A 25,155-nucleotide genomic window follows, 5' to 3' on the forward strand; every position below is an offset into this window, starting at 1 on the left:
TATGACCACGTTAATGGAGCTATATTATAGACCACCCAACAGTCTGTGGGGTTTAGAGGAACAAATGTGTACAGAGACTGCAGACTATTGCAAGAAACACCAAGGTTGGGATAGGAAGTGATTTTAACTTTCTGTGTATTGACTGGGACTCATATACTGTAAAAGACAGTTTGTCAGATGTGTTCAGCAAAGTTTCCTTAATCAGTAGCAGAAGTCCCAACAAGAGAGTGTGCAATACTTTATCTCCTATTACAGAATGAGACAAGGCAGGTGACAAGTTTGTGTAGGGGAATACTTTGCATCTAGTTATCATAATGCCATTAATTTCAAGGTAATCATGCAAAAGGATAAGTCTGAACCTCTGGTTGAGGTTCTAAATTGGAGAAAGGGTAATTTGATGGTATCAGAAAGGATCTGGCAAGTATGAATTGGGACAGGCTGTTTTCTGGCAAAGGTACACTTGGTAAGTGGGATGCCTTTGAGAGTACAAAGCTTGTATGTGCCTGTCAGAACAAAAGAAAATGATAAATGGTTTACGGAACCTTGGTTTTCAAGATAGATTGTTACCCTGGTTAAGAAGAAAAAAATGAGGTGCACAGCAGGTATAGGCAGGTAGTAACAAATGAGGTAGTTATGGAGTATAATAAATGCAAGAGAACACAAAAAAATCTGGAGGGTTAAAAGAAGACAAGGTTGCTCTAGCAGACAAGTTGAAGGAGAATTCTAAGGGGTTCTACAGATAGTTAACAGCAAAGGGATTGCAAGGGACAAAATTGGTCGAGTGAAAGATCAGAATGGTAATCTATGCATGGAGCCAAAAGAATTAGAGATCGTAAATGGAATTTTTGCATCTGTATTTACTTGGGAGTCTACAGAAGTAAATAAAGCAGCAAAGTCATGGATTGCATACATATTACAGAGGAGGTGTTTGCTGTTTTGAGGAAAACTAAGGTGGATAAATTCCCAGGGCCTGACAAGGTGTTCCTTTGGGAGGTAAGTGCAGAAATTGCAGGGGCCTAAGCAGAGATATTTAACTCATCCTTGGTAACAAGTGAGGTACCGGAGGATAGGGGATAACTAATCTTGTTCTGTTGTTTAAGCTCTAAAAATAAATCAGGAAATTAAAGGCAGTGAGCCTGACATCAGTAGAGGGGAAATGATCGGAATGTATTCTAAGAGACTGGATGTACATGTATTTGGATAGACAGGGACCGATTAGGGATAGTCAACATGGCTTTGTCCTTGGTAGGTCATGTCGAACCGGTCTTATAGAGTCTCTCAAGAAAGTTATCAGGTAAGTTTATTTAAGAAAGCAAGGCAGTGGATGTTGTCTACATGGAAGTAGACAACATGCAAGTCCTTTGACAAGGTTCTGCATGGGAGGTTGGTCAAGAAGGTTCAGTCACTTGGCATTCAAGATGAGGTAAGAAATTAGATTAGGTGTTGGCTTTGGGGGAGAAGCCAAGGTGTGGTAGTAGACGGTTGCCTCTCTGACTGGAGGCCTGTGACTAGTGGAGTGCCAGAGGGATCGGTTACTGGATCTGTTACTGTTTGTAACCTACATCAACAATCTGGATGATAATGTGGGTAAAAGGATCAACAAATTTTTGGATGACACCAAGATGGGGGGTGGGGTGTGTAGTGAACAATGAGAAAGACTATCAAAGCTTGCACTTGGATCTGCACCAGCTGGAAAAATGGCAAGTGGAATTTAAAGCAGACAGGTGCAAGGTATTGTACTTTGGGTGGATTAACAGGGCAGGGCTTAGAGAGAGAGCGGTAGGGCACTAAGGAGTCTGGTGGAACAAAGTGATCTGGCAATACAGGTTCATAATTCATTAAAAGTGGTGTCACAGATTGATAGGATCATTAAGACAGTTTTTGGTATATTGACCTTCATAAATCGAAGTATTGAGAATGGAAATTGGGATGTTGAAGTTGTACAAAATGTTGAGTATTGTGTGCATTTTTGATCACTTACCTACAGTAAAGACATAAATAAGATTGAAAGAGTACAGAGAAAATTTACAAGAATGCTGCTGGGACTAGATAACCTGAGATATACGGAAAGATTGGATAGGTTAGAACTTTATTCCCTAAAATGTATAAGACTGAGGGAGATTTGACAGAGGTATATAAAATATGAGGGGCATAAATAGGGTAAATACAAGCAGGCTTTTTCTACTGAGGTTAGGTAAAACTAAGGTTAGTGAGGTTAGTTTTCATGAGTTAAGGGTGAAAGGTGAAATGTTTAGGAGGAACATTAGGGGAAAGTTCTTTGCTCAGAGTGGTGAGTGTGGAACACCACTGCCAGCGCAAGTGGTGAATGTAATTTTGATTTCAACGTTCAAGAAAAGTGGGAGAGGTATGCAGGGCTATGCCTGGGTGCAGGTTGATGGGACTAGGCAGTTTACATGATTTGGCATAGACTAGATGGCTGAAGGGCCTTTATAAGCTGTAATTTTTTTTAATGACTCAATGCAGTTAATAACTCATCAGGGTTTAAGTTCATGGCCTAAGGTAAGGTCATTAACTTCAAACTTTCTGCATCATCACTCAAAGAGTTGGACTGCATGTGCATGTAATGAGAGCTGTTAACTCATCTCCTTCTGCCTTAGGCCACACACTTATCAATCACCCATCTGTGGACACTTTCTGGAGGTCCAAGATCCATATGCTCCATGACCCTGGACTAAGTGTGTAAATGTAGGAGGGGACTATGTTGAAAAATAAATGTGCTAGGTTTTCTGAAATTGACGCCTTCTACCTTAGGCCATGAACTTATCAATCACCCCTTGTACTTCTTCCCATTTAAACAATCACAGACTAGGTTCAAAAAAGTCTGAGAACCTCTATGGTAATGCCTTCTCCAAAAGCTATTTAGACTATAAGATATAGGAGCGGAAGTATGCCATTTGGTCCATCGAGTCTGCCCTGCCATTCAATCATGGATTGATCAAATTCTTCCAGTCATCCCCACTTCCCAGCCTTCTCCCTGTACCCTTTGATGCCCTGTCTTAAGGCATCTCTGCCTTAAATACACCCAATGACTTGGCCTCCACAGCCACTCATGGCAACAAATTTACCACCCTCTGACTAAGTAATTTCTACATATCTCTATTCTAAATGGACGTACTTCAGTCCTGAAGTCGTGCACTGTTGTCATAGAATCCCCTACCATGGGAAATAACTTTGCCATATTTAATCTGTTCAGGCCTTTTAACATTTGGTATGTTTCTATGAGATTCCTCCCTCATTCTCCTGAACCCCAGGGAATACAGCCCAAGAGCTGCCAGACGTTTCTCATACTGTAACCCTTTCATACCTGGAATCATTCTCATCAATCTTCTCTGAACCCTCTCCAATGTCTGTATATCCGTTCTAAATTCAGGAGCCAAAAACTGCACATAATACTCCAAGTGTGGTTTCACGAATGCTTTATAGAGCCTCAACATAACATCCCTGCTCTTATATTCCATACCTCTAGAAATAAATGCAGCATTGCATTCATCTTCTTCACCACGACTCAACCTGGAGGTTAACCTTTAGGGTCTCTTCCACAAGGACTCCCAAATCCCTTTGCAACTTTGCATTTTGAATTCTCTCGCCAACTAAATAATCATCTGCCCGTTTATTTCTTCCACCAAAGTGCATGACCATACGCTTTCCATTCGCCCATTCCCCTAAACTATCTAAGTCACTCTGCAGGCTCTCTGTTTCCTCAACACTACCTGCTCCTTCACCTATCATTGTATCATTGGCAAAGTCAGCCACAAGTCCACTAATCTCACAGTCCAAATCATGGACATGCATCATAAAAAGCAGCAGTCCCAACACCGACCCCTGTGCAACTCCACTAGTAACCGGCAGCCAGCCAAATTAGGATCACTTTATTCCCACTCTCTGCTTTCTGCTGCTCAACCAATGCTCCACCATGCTAGTAACTGCCATGGGCTCTTATCTTGCTAAGCAACCTCATGTGCAGCACCTTGTCAAAGGCCTTCTGAAAATCCAAATACACCACATCTACTGCATCTGCTTTGTCCACCCTGCTTGTAATTTCCTCTAAATTGCAGTAGTTTAGTCAGGCAGGATTTTCCTTTCAGGAAACCATGCTGGCTTTGACTTATCTTGGCACGTGCCTCCAGGTATTAATGTAATCTCACCCTAACAATCGATTTCAACAACTTCCCAACCACTGATATCAGGCTAACAAGTCTAAAGTTTCCTTTCTGCTGCCTCCCACCCTTAAGTAGTGGAGTAACATTTGAAATTATCCAGTCATCCTGTACAATGCCAGAATCTATCGATTCTTGAAAGATCATTGTTAAAGCCTCTGCAATCTCTCCATCTACTCCCCTCAGAACCAGAGGGTGCATTCCATCAGGTCCAGGAGATTTATCCACTCTCAGATAGTTAAGCTTCCTCAACACCTTCTCAGTTGCAATTTTCACTGCACATACTTCCCTGACACTCTTGAATGTCTAGTATACCGCAGATCATACCAACGGCGCAATGTGCAATGCTGAAGGAGGTGAAAAACATCCCAACAGCAACAGCAGAAGACCTACAGAAACCTCTAGAACATGCTAAAGTCTCTGTTCATGTGTCCACTATAAGAAAAACACTGAACATACATGGTGTTCATGAAGGACACCATTGCTCTCCTAAAAAAATTGCTGCACATCTCAAGTTTGCAAAAGACCACTTGAATATTCTACAATGTTCTGTCGACAGATAAGCCAAAAGTTGAACTTTCTGGCAGAAATGCACATGGCTAGGTTTGGAGGAAAAAGGGCTCTGCACACAAACACCAAAATCTCATCCCAACTGTGAAGCATTTTTGAAAGCAGCATCATGGTTTGGGGCTGCGTTTCTGCATCAGGGCCAAAACACCTTACAATCGCTGAGAGACCAATGAATTCAGTATTGTTTCAAGGCACTGACAGGAGAATTTCAGGGCAGCAGTGCGTCACCTGAAGCTAAAGAGAAGTTTAATTTTGCAATAAGGCAACGATCTGAAACACAAGAGTACATCAACAACAGAATGGTTTAAAAAGAAGAAAATTCATATTTTGAAATGGCCAAGTCAGAGTCCAAACATTAACCCAGTTAAGAAGCTGTGCTTGACCTGAAGAGGCCTGTTCACGCAAGGTATCACAGAAATATTAATGAACTGAAAGAGTTTTATATGGAGGAATTGTCTAAAATTCCTCCTCACCATTGTGTAAGCCTGTTCAGTATCTACAGGAAATGTTTGGTGGGGGTTATTGCTGCTAAAGGAGGTTCTACCAGTTATTAAATACTGAGGTTCACATAATCTTTGCAGCCTGAACTGTGAATGATTAAGCAATATGTTCAATAAAGACATGAAAAGTACAATTGTTTGTATGTTATTAGATTAGGCAGATTGTGTTTTTTCTATTAGTGTGTCTTAGATGAAGATCAGACCACATCTTCTGAGTAATTAATGCAGAATACCTGGTAGTTGCAAAGAGTTCACAACTCTTTCTTGCAACTGTACTTCAATCAGGTGATGCCCTACACTAAAAAATCCCTACAAAGCATCCAAAAAGCATGACTTGTATGATAAACATATATTGATTATATAAAGAGAATTAAGCAACTACTCTAGACAAAACATTACAACAAGCTACTCCAGATACAGTGGATCTAAGTGACTGTCCCAATTAGCTGTAGTTTCATGGAAATAGTTAAGACACGACTATTGTTTAATTGAGTAATAAATCATATATTTAAATGAAATAGAGAACGAATTAGAACACTACTATACCACTACAGTACTATAAAAATATATTACTTCCTAATAGAGGAATTGATCTACTATATGCCATGTTCTTTTGACTGACTGTAAATCAACAAAGTTAGCACAGACACTAGTGCAAATAATGGACTGCCTTCAAACAATGCTCTTGACAATTGCACCTTCTAAACCTTCATTTCCATTGTAACATTCAATGTTAGTACATAGTGCAGTGAGGATAGCTCCAGTGGCTCTGTTGTGTTGTGAGAGTTGCGGGAATTTTGGGAGACCTTCAGCCTCCCTGATTGCCACACCTGCACCAGGTGCACCGAACTGCAGCTCCTTAGAGAATATGTTAAGGTTCTGGAGCTGCAGCTCGATGACCTTCCACTTATACAGGAAACTGATAGGAGCTATAGGGAGGTGATCACCCCTCAGTTGTGGGAGACAGATACCTGGGTGACCGTCAGGAGATGAGAAGGAAATAGACAGCCTTTGCAGATACCCCTGTGGGCATTCCCCTCAACAATAAGTATACCACTTTTGATATTGTCAGGGGGATAGGAGACCTACTGGGGGGAAGCTACAGCGATCATGTCTCTGGCAATGTCTAGCGTTGAGACTCGGCCGGGGGGGGAGGGGGGGGGGAGGGAGGACTACGTTAGTGAGAGGGGATTCCGTAGTTAGGAGTAGACACAAGATTCTGTGGATGTGATATAGACATCCGGATGGTATGTTGCCTCCCAGGTGCCAGGATCAGACCATCACTGATGAGGTCCAAAGTGTTCTAAAGAGGGACAGTGAGCAGCTAGAAGTCTTGGTACATACTGGCCCAAATCACATGGGTAGGAAAAGAGAGGAGGTCCTGAAGAGAGAATTTTAGTAACTAAGGTAGGAATCTGAAAAGCAGGACTTTCAGGGTAGTAATCTCTGGATTGCTGCCTGTGCCATGCGCCATTGAGGGTAAGGATAGGATAATTTCTCAGATGAACGCATGGTTGAGGAACTGGAGCAGGGGGTTGGGTTTCAGAATTCTGGATCATTGGGATGGATTACACCTGAATCCGAGGGGGACAAATATCCTTGCAGGCAGATTTGCTAGAACTGTTGGGGAGGGTTTAAGCTGATTTGGCAGGGGATGGGAAACTGAATGATAGTGCTCAGGATGGGGCAGTTGGTATACAACTAGATGCAGTGAGACTGTGAGGAAAGACAGGCAGAAGACAGGGCAAAATTGCAGTCAGTGGATTATCTAAAATAAGTAAATGAATTGAGAGCAAGAAGATGTAAAAGCAATTTATAATCTGAAATGTGCATCCTGAGGCAGTAGGAACAGATGGGGGATGGTATTAATTGTATAGCTCTTTTAAAGAGCTGACACTAGCACAATAATCTAAATGGTGCCTTTTACCTGGAGAGATTTTCTTACTATCCCTGTACCTCTAGGCATTCCAAAACTGTCAGTGATGGTAAATGGTTAATGCTGCAAATAACTGCATGCAGTTCACATGGGAAAAGCCAATGTGAACTAACTGAACCTTCTATGGAAAAACTTATGACAGACGAGCTTGAAACTGTAACTGAATATATAGTTGCATGTGTTCAAAGATTTAAACCATGACCATGTTTAGCAGTCAAATAATATACTTGCTTGAGAATCAGATGACTAAAACTGTAAATGTTTTAATACTTTTACTATTAGCTCCATTTTGAGTTAGTTAATTTAGTAAATGTTTTTTTCCCTGAAGCACAAAAAATAAGAGTAGACAGCCACCGCGTCCCCCACCGCCCCACCAATTCTGCACCACTATTCATTATTATTATCATGGTTTATCCACCGCAGGCCTCAACTCTGTTCAATCATTAATACCCCAATGTTTCAAAAGATTACCTGCCTGCTCTTTAAATACCTCCCACCAACTAGCTTCCATAACGCCAAAGAATAGAGAATTCTACAGATTTCCACATCCTCTGCAAGAAAAATCTACCAAGCACCCTTATAACAATGCCCTCTTGCTCCATAGTCTCCCACAAATGGAAACAACTCCATTTGTAGTCTGTTATGGCCCCTTGGGATCTTGTGTGCTTCAGCCTTCATTGTTCTAACTACAAAGAATACAGATCCATTTTTTTTTGTCAGCTGCTTGTGACAGAGCAAACCTCTCACCTAGGAATTAGCTTAACAAATCTTTTTTGGATTGCATCACGTGCTTCTATATTCTTTCTTTAAATAAAGAGATTATGCATAGAAATCCAAGTTAAGGCCTCACAAACACCTTGCACAATTCTAACAACAGTTTCCTACTTATAAACTCCAACTGTCTTGCAATAAAAGTCAATGTGTCATTTGCTTTCATAACTGGGTCACTGTCAACATGAAACTCTCAGGTCAAAATAACAGATGCACTTTGCTGGATCAGAGGATCACAATATGCCTGGCTGGATTTGAAGTGCTGTAACACAACAGATGGCTGACAACAATGCTTTATGCATAGTGTTCTCAAAGCCAAGCTTACTTATTAGTAATTCTACAAGATGATCAATTAGTCTCTACTGAAATTTACTACTTTGAAGGAGGCACTCACCATTTAAAAATATGCTTTTCTTAGAAAAGGTAAAAGGAGGCTGCAGAACTGAATAAAAGTGATGAACAGGAATGAGAAAAGGGGCAGATGGTAATAATTATAACATTCATGCATATGGCATTGAGTAAGTTTGGCACTTACTCAATTCTGATAATACAAGCCAATCTAGGTACAACACTGAAAAATTGTAAGGCTCTCAGTTAGTAAAATGGGAATTTTTAAAATCCACAAATCCCTTATCAATTTGAATTTAAACTGAATACATTTTAAAGTGTGGACAACAGAAAATGTTAAGTTCCAGAAAATTACAGATAAAGGAATACGATTGGTGGTCATGCAAGATCTTGAACTGAAGGATAGCTAACTCCCAACAGCATTAGAATTGACATAAGCAGATTGAGACAGATCAATGCAGGTAACTTGACAGCTGACAAGAACAAACTTTTAAAAATTGTGTTAAGAGTTCCGAGCTAGCATGTTCCAGTATGGATGTAAGGCAAATGGCAAAATTAAGGATATTGGTTTGATCAGGGGTACACGACTATTCTGGTGGTGTTAGATGTTGCGGGATACAGAAAGGTTGATGAGTATCCAGGGTCTGATGAGTTCTATTGCCAGTTGCTATGGGAAGCAAGAGAAATATTTTGCAACTTTGCTGCCACAGGCAAGGTGCCAGAACAGAGAAAAGCAAATGCTGTTCCTTTACTTAAGAAGGGGAAGCATATTAAAAGCCAGGTAATGGCAGGCTGGTGAGCCCGGCATCACTATTCTTTCTCTGAATTACTGGAAAAAATCTAAATGGATAGGACTTATGAGTATCAAGAAGAGCAGAGGGTGACTACATACAGTCAATGAGGTTTGGATGGGGGAAATACAGTCTCACTAGATTTTCTTTAACGAGTTAACAGGCAAGGCAGTACATGGACTTCAGTAAGGCATTTGTTAAGGTCTCACAGGCTGGCCCAAAGAGTTAAAGGCACATGAGATGTAACAGAATCCAAAAGTGGTTTGGTGTTAAGAGGCAGGGAGCAGTGGAAAGATGCTTTTCTGATGAGAAGCCTGTAACCAGTTCAGTATTGCAGAATCAGTGTTGGTACTTTATTGTTCACATTATGTATTAGCAACCTGAATGTGAATGTAGGAGAAATGATTATTAAGAGTGTAGAAGATACAAAAGTTGGTGATGTCGTGGATAGCAAAGATTGTCCAAGATTACGGGAGGATATAGATCAGATGGAAATTTGGTTGGAACACTGGCAGATTATGATACATTTTGGGAAATCAAATATTAAATATGAGTGAGATATGTATGGTAAATGGTACAAGTTTACGGGATGTTGATGTACACAGGGATCTTGAGGTTCCAATCCATAATTCCCTATGGCACCCTGGGTAGATAAGCTGGTGAAGACAGGTATACACATCTTTGTCATATGTTAGGTCACAAAAATATCAAAACTGGAACATTAAGTTTCAACATCACAACACTAGTTACTTTTTGTGCAGTACTTTCCTAAGAACATAATTGTGCCACAGAGATTGCAGAGGAGATTAACACACACAAAATGCCGGAGGAACTCAGCAGATCAGGCAGCATCTATGGAAATGAATAAACAATCAATGTTTCAGATGAAGACCTTCATCAGGACTGGAAAGGAAGGCAGAAGGCGGCCAGAATATGATGACTGGGGGGAGAAGGAAGAGGGGAACAACCGAGAAGGTAATAGGCAAAACCAGGTGGGTGGTGGAGTGGGGTGTAATAAGAAGCTGGGAGGTGATAAGGTCTAGGGAAGAAATCTGGTGGAAGGGGAGAGTGGATCATGGGGGAAAGAGGAAGAGGAGGGGCACCAGAGAGAAGTGATATGCAGGAGAGAAAAATAGGTAAGAGGCCAGAGTGGGGAAGTGAAGTAGAGGGAAGGAGGAGGGGGAAAATATTACCGGAAATTAGAGAAATTGATGTTCATGCCATCGGTTTGGAGACTACCTAGACTGAAAATGAGGTGTTGCTCCTCCAACCTGACAGCGGCCTCATTGGTTGATCACTGGGGAGTTCCGCTTTTTGCTGAGGTGCTCAAAAAAGACATTTCCCCAATCTATGTCGGGTTGCAACACATAGAGGAGGCTGCATTGGGAGCACCAGATACAGCAGACAACCTCAACAGATGTACATGTGAAGTGTTGCCTCACCTGGATGGACTGTTTGGGGCCCTGAATGGAGGTGAGGGAGAGCATGTGTAGAACTTCCACCACTTGCAGGAATGAGTTCCAGCAGGGAGATTAGTGGAGAGAGACGAATGGACAAGGGAATCACAGAGGGAGGCAGAGTTCAAGTTCATTGTCATTTGACTGTGCATACTATATATACAACCAAACGAAGCAATGTTCCCTCGGACCATAGGGAACCCACACAACATATATCACACACAACACATAAACTAACATGTTATACTATAAATAAATTAATAAAATATAATTCAAGATGCATGCAGTAAAGCATAGTACAGGTGAACAGTAAATAATACCGTAAACAGCTCACTATCCTCATGCAAGATCTGGGTGGTGGCAGGTATTCATTACTCTCACAGCCCGTGGGAAGAAGCTGTGGGACAGGCTGACAGTCCTAGCTTCTGTACTGATTCCAGATGGTAGTGGGTTAAAGAGATTGTCGGATGGGCGAGAAGGATTCTCAACAATACTTATACTTTGGGCCCTTCACCTGCAACACTCCCAGTAAATGTCACAAATAGGAGGGAGTGAAACCCTAATGCCACTAGTGAATCTCAGTGACTTCTGGCTGGTGGCCGATGAAACAAGGAAAACAACTAAATATTCGTTAATCACTCTTTTTTTGTAAATATCTTCACAAGCAATAGTCTATGACTTCCCTCTGGACTTGGAAACAATTTGATGCAGCAGAACTGAGCCAAGGCAAGACAGTGGACCCTTCACTGAGTGCAAGGAAGACCCAAGGTCCAATCGATTTAAGCACCAGGCCAAATTGGAAAGGCCAGGTTCAGGCCAAAACAAGACAGCTGGGTCCAGGCCCCAGAGCATTTCGAAGCAACAGAACCCAATACCTGGACGATGATCTAAGCACCAGGCCAGATTGAAAAGGTCAGGCTGTCAAGGCCCGAGGTGAGGGACAGGCCGGTTCAGCTTGCTACTCCGCTCTGTGCTGAACTAAGGGTCTGGGTACGGATCCTCTTTGTGGACTTCAGTTCAGAATGCCATTTGCTTGCATTTATTGCTTGTACGATTTGTATTTTTTCTCTCAGCACATTATATGTTTGTCTTTTTTTAAAAATGAGTTCATTTGCGTTTCTTTGTTTTGTGGCTCCCTGTGAGGAGACGAATATTAAGGTTGTATGATGTATACATACTTTAATAATAAATGTACTTTGAATTATCCTCTGGGCAGTCTTTACCGTCTTCTGTAGGATATTGTAGTCAGATACCTTGCGGCTTCTGTACCCCACAATGATGTAGCCATACAGTACATTCGCAATCGTGCTCCAGTAGAAAGTTGTTAGAACGGGGGCGGGAGCCATGCATGCCTCAATCTACTCAAAGTGTAGATGCTGCTGTGCCTTCTTGACTTGTGAGATGTTGTGGGGCCAGGTTAGACTGTTCATTATGTGCACACTGAGAAATCTTGTGCTCTTCACTCTCTCCACAGCAGAGTGGTTGACCTGTGCCATCCTGAAGTCCACAATAATCTCTTTTGTCTTGACCATGTTGAGACTTGGATTGTTGTTCTTGCATCATTCGACAAGCCTCTCTACTACCTCTCTGTATGCCTACACATAATTGTTGCTGATGAGGCCAAGTACTGTAGTATCATGAACAGCAGTGGACTGAGTACACAACCCCAGGGAGCACCAGTGCTCAGTATGAATTTCATACCATCATTACCAGCTGCTCAAAGCACATCATGATTATTGAAGTCAGAGCCACTGGACAGTAATCATTTAGGCCATGAACCGTTGCTCTCTTTGGCACCGATGGAATGATGGTGGCTACCTTGAAGTCTATAGGGACAGTGGACTCTTTCAGAGAGATATTACAGATATTCGGTCCCTCAGCACCTGAATAGCTATGTCGTCTGACCCTGCAGCTTTGCAAGGGTTTACCCTGGCTTGAGTCCCCTTCACCTCGGCTGCGACCAGACTGGGTACCTGTTCCTCGGGGGAAGAGGTGGCTTTCCTTGATGTATCATCATTCAATTGGTCAAATCATGCATAGAAAGCATTCAGCCCATCAGGAAGGGAGGTATCGCTGTCACTGATGTACAGGATGGACTTGTAATCGGTTATGGTTTGCGTACCTTACCACATGTGCCGCATGTCCCTGGTGTCGCAAGTGTTTTGTGATTTTCTGTGTGTACTCATGCTTTGCCTTCCTGATGGCATGGGAAGCACAGCTCTTGCTAACATTAAAGTCGTCCTCTCTCCCGATCTGAGGACAGCTTTCTGATCCCTAAGTACAAACCTCTAGTCAGCCATGGTTTCTAGTCTGTCCTGGCAGCGTAGGGTTGAATCACTATAATGCCATCAATGCACTTTCCTATGCTGCCAGTCACCGATCCCACATATTCATCTATGTTGACGTGATGATCATAGTAGCTGCCTCCCTGAATATGATCCAGTCCGTGCTTTCAAAGCAGTCCAGCAGCATTAAGGTGACGCCTTCTAGGCAGGTCTGATCTCCCTGTGAACTGGCTTGACTCATTTAACCAGTGGTCTGTACCTTGGTATAAACCAGGTCTAATATATTCTCTCCTCTGGTTGTGAAGTAAACATGCAGGCAAAACTTCGGCAGGACTGTTTTAAGTTGGCCTGATTGAAGTCACCAGCAACAATGAAGACGGGGGAGTGTCTTCGAGCATACAGATTGTGCTGTAGACTTCCAGCAGCATTTCTCCAGCACTAGCAAAGTGAGGATGTAAACAGTAATAATCACCATAACAATGAACTCCCTCGCTAAGTAGACAAACCTGCACTTCACCATTCAAAACTCTATCTGCAGTGAGCACTGGGCCATTACTACGAAGGCATTAACACACCAGTTCTTACTGCTGTAGACAAAGACCTCCTCCACAGGTCTGGAGGTCACAGCATTTCTATCCACCCAAAAGGGTTAGGCCTTCTAGCTGGATGGCCAAGTCTGGAATGATGTCTTGAAGCCATGTTTCTGTCAGGATGAGTGTGCAACAGTTCCTCATCTCCTGCTAGTTCACATACACGTAATCCAGTTTATTTCCTAGAGATCAGGCATTAGCAAGTATAATAGACAGGAGCTCAGTGGGCTTTAAGTCTTGCTTTAATACACCCGGTCCTCTACCGTGCTTCTGCACCACTCCTAACGGGCGCTCTTCCAAGTAGCTGTAGTAGACCAAAGTGCAGAGCAAGAGCCCGCTTGCCATGTTAGTCCATAACTGCGCAGCACCTTCGTTATTGCACTGATTAATGAGGTAAACTTGCACAGTGTTCTTAATCTCTAGCAATGTCTTTTGCCATAGAAAAGATGAACAGGACCAGAAATTTCACCGTTGGTTGGAGCCGGAGTGGCTGCTGCGTCCACGTGCGCCACCATTTTGTAGACACCGGATGGGGTATACCAGTGGGTGGAGGCGAAGTAAAGATGTGTTTGGTGGTAGGGTCCTGTTGAAGATGGTGGACAGTTGCAAAGGATGTGTTGGATGTGGAGGCTCATGGGTGGTAGGTGAGGTCAAGAGAAACTCTATATCCTCATTAAGGTAAATGGAGAAAATGCAGGCGAGTGCAACATCCATGGTGGAAGAAGGTAAACTCTTTTCTTTGAAAGAGGAGGACATATCTGATGTCCTGGAAAGGAAGCCTCATCCTAGGAACAGATGTGGTGAAGACAAAGGAACTGAGAAAAGGGGAGTGTGTTATAAGACCATAAGATCTAGGAGCAGAAGTAGGCCATTCGGTTCATCGAGTCTGCTCTGCCATTCAATCATGGGCTGATCCAATTCTTCCAGTCATCACCACTCCCCTGCCTTCTCCCCATACCCTTTCATGCCCTGGCTAATCAAGAAAATATCTATCTCTGCCTTAAATACACCCAATGACTTGGCCTCCACAGCCACTTGTGGCAACAAATTTACCACCCTCTGACTAAAGCAATTTCTACACATCTCTGTCCTAAATGGACGTCCTTCAGTCCTGAAGTCATACACTTTTGTCCTAGAATCCCCTACCATGGGAAATAACTTTGCCATATCTAATCTGTTCAGGCCTTTTAACATTTGGTATGTTTCTATGAGATTCCTCCCTCATTCTCCTGAACTCCAGGGAATACAGCCCAAGAGCTGCCAGACGTTTCTCATACTGTAACCCTTTCATACCTGGAATCATTCTCGTCAATCTTCTCTGAACCCTCTCCAATGTCTGTATATCCGTTCTAAATTCAGGAGCCAAAAACTGCACATAATACTCCAAGTGTGGTTTCACGAATGCTTTATAGAGCCTCAACATAACATCCCTGATCTTATATTCCATACCTCTAGAAATAAATTTCAGCATTGCATTCATCTTCTTCACCACGACTCAACCTGGAGGTTAACCTTTAGGGTCTCTTCCACAAGGACTCCCAAATCTCTTTGCAACTTTGCATTTTGAATTCTCTCGCCAACTAAATAATTATCTGCCCGTTTATTTCTTCCACCAAAGTGCATGACCATACGCTTTCCATTCGCCCATTCCCCTAAACTATCTAAGTCACTCTGCAGGCTCTCTGTTTCCTCAACACTACCTGCTCCTCCACCTATCATTGTATCATCGGCAAATTCAGCCACAAGTCCATTAATCTCACAGTCCAAATCATGGACATGCATCATAAAAAGCAGCAGTCCCAACACCGACCCCTGTGCAACTCCACTAGTAACCGGCAGCCAGCCAAATTAGGATCACTTTATTCCCACTCTCTGCTTTCTGCCGCTCAACCAATGCTCCACCATGCTAGTAACTGCCATGGGCTCTTATCTTGCTAAGCAACCTCATGTGCAGCACCTTGTCAAAGGCCTTCTGAAAATCCAAATACACCACATCTACTGCATCTGCTTTGTCTACCCTGCTTGTAATTTCCTCAAAAAATTGCAGTAGTTTAGTCAGGCAGGATTTTCCTTTCAGGAAACCATGCTGGCTTTGGCCTATCTTGTCATGTGCCTCCCGGTATTCTGTAATCTCATCCCTAACAATCAATTCTAACAACTTTGCAACCACTGATGTCATGCTAACAGGTGTATAGTTTCCTTCCTGCTGCCTCCCATCCTTCTTAAATAGCGGAGTAACATTTACAATTTTCCAGTCATTTGGTACAATGCCAGAATCTATCGATTCTTGAAAGATCATTGTTAAAGCCTCTGCAATCTCTCCATCTACTCCCCTCAGAACCAGAGGGTGCATTCCATCAGGTCCAGGAGATTTATCCACTCTCAGACAGTTAAGCTTCCTCAACACCTTCTCAGTTGCAAATTTCACTGCACATACTTCACTTCCCTGACACTCCTGAATATCTAGTATACTGCAGATCACACCAACAGTGCAATGTGCAATGCTGAAGGAGGTGAAAAAGAACCCAACAGCAACAGCAGAAGACCTGCAGAAACCTCTAGAACATGCTAAAGTCTCTGTTCATGTGTCCACTATAAGAAAACACTGAACATGTATGGTGTTCACGAAGGACACCACAGAGGAAACCATTGCTCTCCTAAAAAAAATTGCTGCACATCAAGTTTGCAAAAGACCACTTGAATATTCTACAATGTTCTGTCAACAGATAAGCCAAAAGTTGAACTTTCTGGCAGAAATGCACACAGCTAGGTTTGGAGGAAAAAGGGCTCTGCACACAAACACCAAAATCTCATCCCAACTGTGAAGCATTTTTGAAAGCAGCGTCATGGTTTGGGGCTGCGTTTCTGCATCAGGGCCAAAACACCTTACAATCGCTGAGACCAATGAATTCAGTATTGTTTCAAGGCACTGACAGGAGAATTTCAGGGCAGCAGTGCATCACCTGAAGCTACACAGAAGTTTAATCATGCAATGAGGCAACGATCTGAAACACAGAGTACATCAACAACAAAATAGTTTAAAAAGAAGAAAATTCATGTTTTGGAATGGCCAAGTCAGAGTCCAAACCTTAACCCAGTTGAGATGCTGCACTTGACCTGAAGAGGTCTGTTCATGCAAGGTATCCCAGAAATATTGAACTGAAAGAGTTTTGTATGGAGGAATTGTCTAAAATTCCATTGTGTAAGCCTGTTCAGTATCTACAGGAAATGTTTGGTGGAGGTTATTGCTGCTAAAGAAGGTTCTACCAGTTATTAAATACAGGAGTTCACATAGTATTTAGGCAGAGTGTTTTTTTTCTATTAGTGTGTCTTAGATGAAGACCAGACCACATCTTATGAGTAATTAATGCAGAAAACCTGGTAGTTGCAAAGAGTTCACAACTCTTTCTTGCAACTGTACTTCAATCAGGTGATGCCCTACACTAAAAAATCCCTACAATGCATCCAAAAAGCATGACTTGTATGATAAACATATATTGATTATATAAAGAGAATTAAGCAACTACTCGAGACAAAACATTACAACAAGCTATTCCAGATACAGTGGATTCAGGTTAATTAGGGGACATCGGGACCAGTACATTTTGGTCCATCTAAGTGTCTGTCCCAATTAGCTGAAGTTTCATGGAAATAGTTAAGACGGACTACTGTTTAATTGAGTAACAAATCATATATTTAAACGAAATACAGAACACATTAGAACACTGCTATACCACTACAGTACTATAAAACAATGTATTACTTCCTAATAGTTATCAAAAGAGGAATTAATCTACTGTATGCCACCATGTTCTTTTGACTGACTGTAAATCAACAAAGTTAGCACAGAGCAAACACGAGGAAATCTGCAGATGCTGGGAATTCAAACAACACACACAAAATGCTGGTGGAACACAGCAGGCCAGGTGCTGTGTTCCACCAAAGTTAGCAGAGACACTAGTGCAAATAATGGACTGCCTTCAAAGAATGCTCTTGACAATTGCATCTTCCAATCCTTCATTTCCATTGTAACATTCAGTGTTAGTACATAGTGCAGCAAGGTTGGCTCCAGTGGCTCTGTTGTGTTGTGTGAGATGCGGGAATTTTGGGAGACCTTCAGCCTCCCTGATAGCCACACCTGCACCAGGTGCACCGAGCTGTAGCTCCTCAGAGAACATGTTAAGGTTCTGGAGCTGCAGCTTGATGACCTTCCACTTATACAGGAAACTGACAGGAGCTATAGGGAGGTGATCACCTCTCAGTTGTGGGAGACAGATACCTGGGTGACCGTCAGGAAATGGGAAGGAAATAGACAGCTTTTGCAGATACCCCTGTGGGCATTCCCCTCAACAATAAATATACCACTTTTGATATTGTCGGGTGGGGGGAGGGTGGGAGACCTACTGGGGAAAGCTACAATGATTGGGTCTCTGACACTGTCTAGCATTCTGACTCGGTCAGGGCAGGGGCGGGGTGGGGGGTTGGAGGGGAGGTCTATGGTAGTGAGAAGAGATTCCATAGTTAGGAGTAGACATGAGATTCTGTGGACGTGATATAGACATCCGGATGGTATGTTGCCTCCCTGGTGCCAAGATCAGATCATCACTGATTAGGTCCAAAGTGTTCTAAAGAGGGACAGTGAGCAGCTAGAAGTCTTGGTACATACTGGCCCAAATCACATAGGTAGGATAAGGGAGGAGGTCCTGAAGAGAGAATTTAAGTAATTAGGTAGGAATCTGAAAAGCAGGTCCTCCAGGATAGATGTTGTTAGGAATGAAGTTTAGTTATTGGGAAAAAATGGATAGACTGGGTTTGTTTCCCTGAAGAAAAAGAGGCTGAGCTTGATAGACATATAGAAAATTATAAGCAGCGTAAGTGTGGTTAGTAGTCAGAATCTTTCTCTCATGCTAGAGTATCAAAAACAGGAGGGAATAGATTTAAGGTAAGAGGAAAGAATTTAAAAGGGAATTTGAAGGCAAAGTTTGTTTTAAAACAGAGTGGTTGATACCTAGACTTCACTTCCACTGAATGTGGCGGAACCAGATACAATTACGAAGTTTAGGAGGTACAGTGGATTCCAGTTAATCAGGGCAGCTACTTATTTGGGACAACTCTTAAAGAACAAAAACTATTGGACAAAATAGCTGGAATTTCTTTCACAAACAAGAGAAAATCTGCAGATGCTGGAAATCCAAGCAGCACACACAAAATGCTGGTGGAACTCAGCAGGCCAGGCAGCATCTATGGAAAAAAAAGTACAGTCAACATTTTGGGCTGAAACCCTCCGGAAGGACTGGAATTTCCTTCATTTATTTGGAATACTATGCCACTTAATTGTGAGGCTGTTGCCAAACAATTTCTAATTAGTGTCAGCCATGCGCTCTTGTGTGACCATTAGATACTACACTATTCTTAGAGCAAACAGATTTTAAAAGAGTGCCAGTTGCTGCTTGTGATACGTAATTCATTTGGGCCAACACACGCCAAATTAAAAGGCAGTAATTTTAGATAGAACTTCACCCAGGAAGGTAATGAAGGCAGTCCATTATCTACATTTGGCTTCTGCGCTGATTTTGTTCACTTACAATCAAAAGAACATGAAGGCAGACACTGCATGAATTCCTCTGTCGATAACTATTAGGAACCAATACAGTTTTCTAATACTGTAGTGGTACTGATAGCATTCTAATTTCTTCTCTATATCATTTAAATACATAATTTGTTACTCAGTTAAATGGCAGATTGTCTTTTTAACTACTTACATGAAACTTCGGCTGCTTAATTGGGCCAAAATGTACTGGTCTCAATGTGTCCCAACTAACCTGAATCCACTGTATTTGGAAAGCACTTAAATAGGGAAACTCAGAAGAAAATTACCCCAATGGGAGCAACCAAATTTATGCAAATTGGGAAAAAGATCACCACGGATGTAATGAGTAGCAGGGTCTGTTTCCTGTGCTGTGCAACTCCAATTCTACTTATTCATACTTAATTGAAGCTATAATTTTACTTCTATTTGGAATTTATAAACCCATTGAAATTACTGTAAACGCAGTTTTTACTGAAGTTAAATATCTAATATCATTCACCACACTAATATTGCTTTTAATTTATGGATGTATGTTACTGCATTCCTAACTCCCATGAAGCATTGGTGACGGTGAGCAATCCTCTAGAACTACTATACCCTTTGTGATAATATTTCCGTGATAGTAAACAATGGACACATTTATGATTCCGAAGAAAAAATTATTATTTAGAGTTGCTGGGAGTAGAGAAAGTGTCCGCAGATTTGTCATTGCAAATCTGCAATGACAAATCGTGATGACATCATACCTAACTAGGACATGAGACACTTCCATACAAAGAGAAGGTTAAAGTTAAAAGTAAATTTATTATCATAGTACATATATGTCACCATATATAACCGAGAGTCATTTTCTTGCAGACAATAAATCCATAATAGAATAAATGGAAGGCAGCACCAAATTGAGCATTCAACCAGTGTGCAAAAGACAAGACTGCAAATACAAAAAGAGAAAAAATAATAATAAATAACTAAGAAATAAATATCGAGAATAAGATGAGTCGTCCTTGAAAATTAGTCCATAGGTTATGGGAACATTTCAGTGGTGAGGCAAGTGAAGTTGAGTAAAGAACTTCACAAAATTGTCATTCAGTGTTCAAGTTGTTCCCTTCTGGTTCAAACGTCTGATGGTTGAGGGTTAATAACTGATCCTAAACCTAGTGGTGAGTCTGGAGGAAGTTATTACCCCTCAACCATCAGGCTCTTGAACAAAAAGGGAGTAACTTGAAAACCAAACGACAATTTTGTAAAGTTCTGACTGAAAGGGTCCAAAAACAGTAACAAAAAGATTTCTAACTACAAAGCACTTGCACAAGCTGTGCTTCAGGTGCTTCTGACATGTAAAACACAGGGTGGACAGGAGAAAAGGAGGAGGAAAATATATTTTAAAACCATGTCATTTAGCTTTCTTTCAACCATAAACTTTTGATCACATTTAATTTACCTTGTTCATGGCCGAGAGGGGCAGCCAACCATTTTGTCTCTGTGCTAGATCCAGTACTGGGATTACGGCAGCTGATTTATGTCCTTCTGGATAACTCTTAAGAATAACCTCTAGCCGCTGCAACAATGAAGATAAAATGAAAAGCAAGTTTGTGTTTTGTCAATCATGATTTAAATTGCAAACATTTACACATATCTCCAAATAAAGAATCAGGATAGAAATGAATAAACACATTAAATTATATGGAAACCATAGCTATTCTACTTTATGTTGTACATATCGAATGATGAAATATGAATGATTTGGCTTGGAAATTCTATAAGGGGGTTTGGGGGGGAAGAAAGGAACTACTTGCATTTACAGAGGTCCATTTAAGATAATGAAGGTTGCATACCTCATTTTCATTGAACTCAAAGAGAAAGGTGACTACACCCATGATGCTATTTTTTTTGTCCATCTTCATGGCTGAGACTGACTTATTTCTGTTACAGTTCTCATGGTTCTGAAGTGGTTCATGCATGAAGTGGGATGTTCAGAACCTGTCCCATATAGGCAAGTTTGCAACACTGATTTTTTGCAAGCCCTGCTTTTGCTGCAATGCTCCTAGCCGTGTTCCTGGGCCAAGTATCTTCTTGACTGCTCCTCCTATACTGAGTTATTAAGGGTCTTACGTTTTATTAAGAAACATTTTGACAAATATTATTTTTGGAAATATTGTTTAGCTGTTTGAAAATCTTTAACTCCAATTAAGCTTGAACTAGACTGCTTGTTTTGGGAATTTGTTGTCCAACCTGTGGATGATTGATTCACCAGATTGATTCCTGGGATGGCAGGACTTTCATATGAAGAAAGACTGGATCGACTAGGCTTATACTCACTGGAATTTAGAAGATTGAGGGGGGATCTTATTGAAACGTATAAAATTCTAAAGGGATTGGACAGGCTAGATGCAGGAAGATTGTTTCCGATGTTGGGGAAGTCCAGAACGAGGGGTCACAGTTTAAGGATAAAGGGGAAGCCTTTTAGGACCGAGATGAGGAAAAACTTCTTCACACAGAGAGTGGTGAATCTGTGGAATTCTCTGCCACAGTAAACAGTTGAGGCTGGTTCATTGGCTATATTTAAGAGGAAGTTAGATATGGCCCTTGTGGCTAAAGGGATCAGGGGGTATGGAGAGAAAGCAGGTACAGGGTTCTGAGTTGGATGATCGGCCATGATCATACTGAATGGTGGTGCAGGCTCGAAGGGCCGAATGGCCTACTCCTGCACCTATTTTCTATGTTTCTATAATGTGGCCTACCCACTGGAGATGGATGAATTGATCAGAACGTTGACAATGGGAGTGAATATTGGCTGTATTTTGCCCTGCCAATTGATCTGATTTGATTTTTAAGATGGTGTTATATCTCCAGTGCTATGAGATATCCATTCCTGGTTGTAAAATGAGCCTGACTGAGGAGGATGGGGTAAATCACTACCACTAGGTTGACCATTAGCTTTGTGCCATACTGAAGCCTTAAAAATGTAAAGATTAGCTTTATTTGTTACATGTACATGGAAACATACAGTGAAATACAGTACTCAGGCATATATAACCTCCAGCACTCGCAGATGACACGAAGGTCATAGTATCACCTTGTACATGGGAAATGCAAGTTCGAACCTCACCTTGGGGCAAATCAACGTTTGCTGCTGCAATCAGAGAAGCTCATAGCTAAACTGACAACTGTCAATCAATGAACGAGGCCCGCCAGACTTACTGATAACATTCCATCAGACAACATGCTAGAAGCGCCCAATGAAGCACTACTCATAATTGCAACCTCCAACATAACTGAGACCAATAACCTAATATATGCATCAGCAGTAGCAGTCCTAGAAATGCCGGGCTACAAAATGAAATACAGTGGAGAGTACTGTTATAACCCCACCCCACCCCTGGAGATGACGATTGGAAGCCAAGATGAAAACCACAGGGCGAAGGTCAGCAGACTAACTGAATTGCAGGAAGGTGGGAAGACCAAAGACTCATCTCGGCTATTAAGGAACTACAGGGGTATGTCCCTAGCTAAAGCCCTGGAAAGCAACAGTTAACAGCTCTGACTACCAGATTATAGAGATATACTAAGGATGCAGAGGCCAAGTAAATAAATGTGCTCTTCTACAAAGAACCAGGAAAAGTATTCACACAGTTCCAGAGCAACAACATGCCAGTACCTGAACCAACCAAAAGAGCAACTGAGAAGTACTGGAAGAATACAAGGGAGAAAGAAGCTTGACATAATACCAGTGCCCAATGGCTGAAAGACCTACAAGCAAGCCTCTGCAACCTCCCAGAGGAGGAACCAGTCACCATCAAAGCAATAGCAAGTATGAAGAACCGAACATCACCGGGGCCTGACAGGATCTACACCTATTGGCTGAAGCAACTAACAGCATTATGTACACAGCTGGCAGCTCAAATGAACCTGCTGCTTGAAGCAGGCTCCCACCTCGACTGGCTAACTCAAGGAAGGGCAGTACTCATAATGAAGGATCCTCACAAACACCATCAAACTACTGGTCTATAGCCTGCCTATCAACAACATGGAAGCTCCTATCAGGCATCATAACCACCAAGCTGAAGGAACACGTTCCTGAGCCCTGCTCAGGGGAGGATTGATAATTGCTCCAAGCACCAACTACTGGTAGACAAAGCAGTCATGTGAGTCTCCAAGACCAGGCAAACCAACCTAAGCAGAACCTGGATTGACTACCAGAAAGCATATGACTCAATGCCCCACTCATGCATCCTGGAATGTCTGTCTCTGTACAAGGTCAACAAGACACTAAAGACCTTCATCAAGAACTCAATGGACCATTGGAGAACAATGCCAGAAGTTAACTCAAAGCCAGTAGAATGATTGACCATCAGATGTGGAATATACTAAGGTGATATACTACCCCCTCTGCTGATTTGCATCGGCTTAAAATCCCTCAGCCAGTGGGTATGGGTAGAGGTTCAAGAATCTAGTAACCATCAGCCATCTCTTGTGTATGGATGACATCAAGCTGTATGCCACAAATGAAAGAGACATTGACTCAGTAATCCACCTGACAAGGGTGTACAGCAGAGACATCGGGATGTAATTTGGACTGGATGGTGGTGAAAAGAGGCAAACTCATCAAGACTGAAGGAGTTGGAGTTACCTGAAGACCACATACTAGACGTACGGGACAGCTGCAAATACCAGGGAATCTTGTAGCCATGATGAGGACACAAGGAAGGCTGCAACATCCAAGTGCCTCCAAAGAGTGAGACAGGTCCTAAAAAGCCAGCTGAATGGGAAGATCAAGATCAGAGCTATCAACAGATTCACCCTACCAGTGATCAGATGCTCAGCCGCAAGTGTGCTGGACAAGGAACGAACTGGAAGCTGCTTACGTCAAGTTGTAGAAACAACTAGCAATACACGGAAAATTCCATCCAAAGTCCAACGTCAAACACCCACCAGAATAAAGGAAGACGAGGACTTGAAAGTGTCAAGGCCACAGTCCTGGAAGAAATGCAAAACATCCATGAGTATGTCATGAAGATGGCTCCTAAGGATGACCTGCTAGGAGAATACCACAGACAGCAGGCAGGGGATATGGAAGCAGAGCCAGAAGACCAGAGGCCATGGCAGGACAAGCCACTACGTGGATGTACCATCGCCAGATATCAGAGGAGGCTGCCATTATAAAGTCCTAACAACAGCTGGAAATGGCAAAGCTGAGGGACAGCAGAGATGCACTGCTCATGGCTGCACAAGAGCAATAAAAGCAAGGGTCTATCACACCAGACAAGATCCAAAATGCAGACTGTGCAAGGAATCTACTGAAACCATCCAACACATAGTAATAAGGTGCAAGATGCAGGCAGGGACAGCGTACACTAAATGGCACAACCAAGCTGCAGGAATTGTGTACAGGAACATCTGTGCTGAGTATGGAGTGGACACCCAAGTCCGAATAGGAAACATCTGAAAGGTAGCGGAGAATGACAGAGCTAAGATCCTGTAGGACTTCCAAATACAGACCGATAAGCAGGTACTGGCTAACCAACGAGACATAGTAATACTGGACAAGGAACAGAAGAAAGCAATAGTAATAGATGTAGCAATCCTGAAGGATAGTAACATCAGGAAGAAAGAATATGAGAAGCTGGAGAAATACCAGAGCCTGAAAGAGTAGACAGAAAGGATCTGGAAGGTTAAAGCGAGAGTAATCACAGTGGTGATAGGAGCACATGGAGTTGTAACATGTGGACTGGGAGAGTGGCCTCAACAAATCCCCGGAACAACATTTGAGACCTGGTACCAGAAGAGTACACTACTTGGAACAGTAAGGATACTACTCTGAACCCTCAAGCTCCCAGGCCTCTGGTAGAGGACCTGCGAATGAGGGGAAAACACTGCTACCGCAAGAAAAAAAACAAATTTCATGACACATGTGAGTGATGATAAACCTGATTCTGATATGGGTCTCTATTGTGGACTGAGAGTGGGAAGGGGATGGAGAGAGAGGAATCACAGTTGGGAAAAGGGGAAGGGAGTAGGAAACACCAGAGAGACATTTTGTAATGATCAATAAACCAAATATTTAGAATCAAGGTACTCTGCCTGGTCTCTCAGAGCTGGGTGCGTCTGCACCCATATGTCCCCTTGACCCTGACATTCC

The 25,155-nt window shown here is 42.2% G+C and overlaps 2 protein-coding genes across 4 annotated transcripts in view; one reads left to right on the forward strand and one right to left on the reverse strand.

The window, feature by feature from the left end:
* acss2l (acyl-CoA synthetase short chain family member 2 like) overlaps nucleotides 1-25,155 on the forward strand; it is a 153,248-nt gene that overhangs the window by 19,114 nt on the left and 108,979 nt on the right. The window lies entirely within an intron of this gene.
* ndufv2 (NADH:ubiquinone oxidoreductase core subunit V2) overlaps nucleotides 1-25,155 on the reverse strand; it is a 59,068-nt gene that overhangs the window by 10,302 nt on the left and 23,611 nt on the right. The window contains exon 4 of the mRNA XM_073047365.1: nucleotides 20,458-20,574. Coding sequence (XP_072903466.1) covers nucleotides 20,458-20,574 — 117 coding nt within the window. The remainder of the gene's footprint in view (nucleotides 1-20,457; nucleotides 20,575-25,155) is intronic.

The sequence above is a fragment of the Hemitrygon akajei genome, chromosome 1 (assembly GCF_048418815.1).
Source record: "Hemitrygon akajei chromosome 1, sHemAka1.3, whole genome shotgun sequence".
NCBI classification, from domain to species: Eukaryota; Metazoa; Chordata; class Chondrichthyes; order Myliobatiformes; family Dasyatidae; genus Hemitrygon; species Hemitrygon akajei.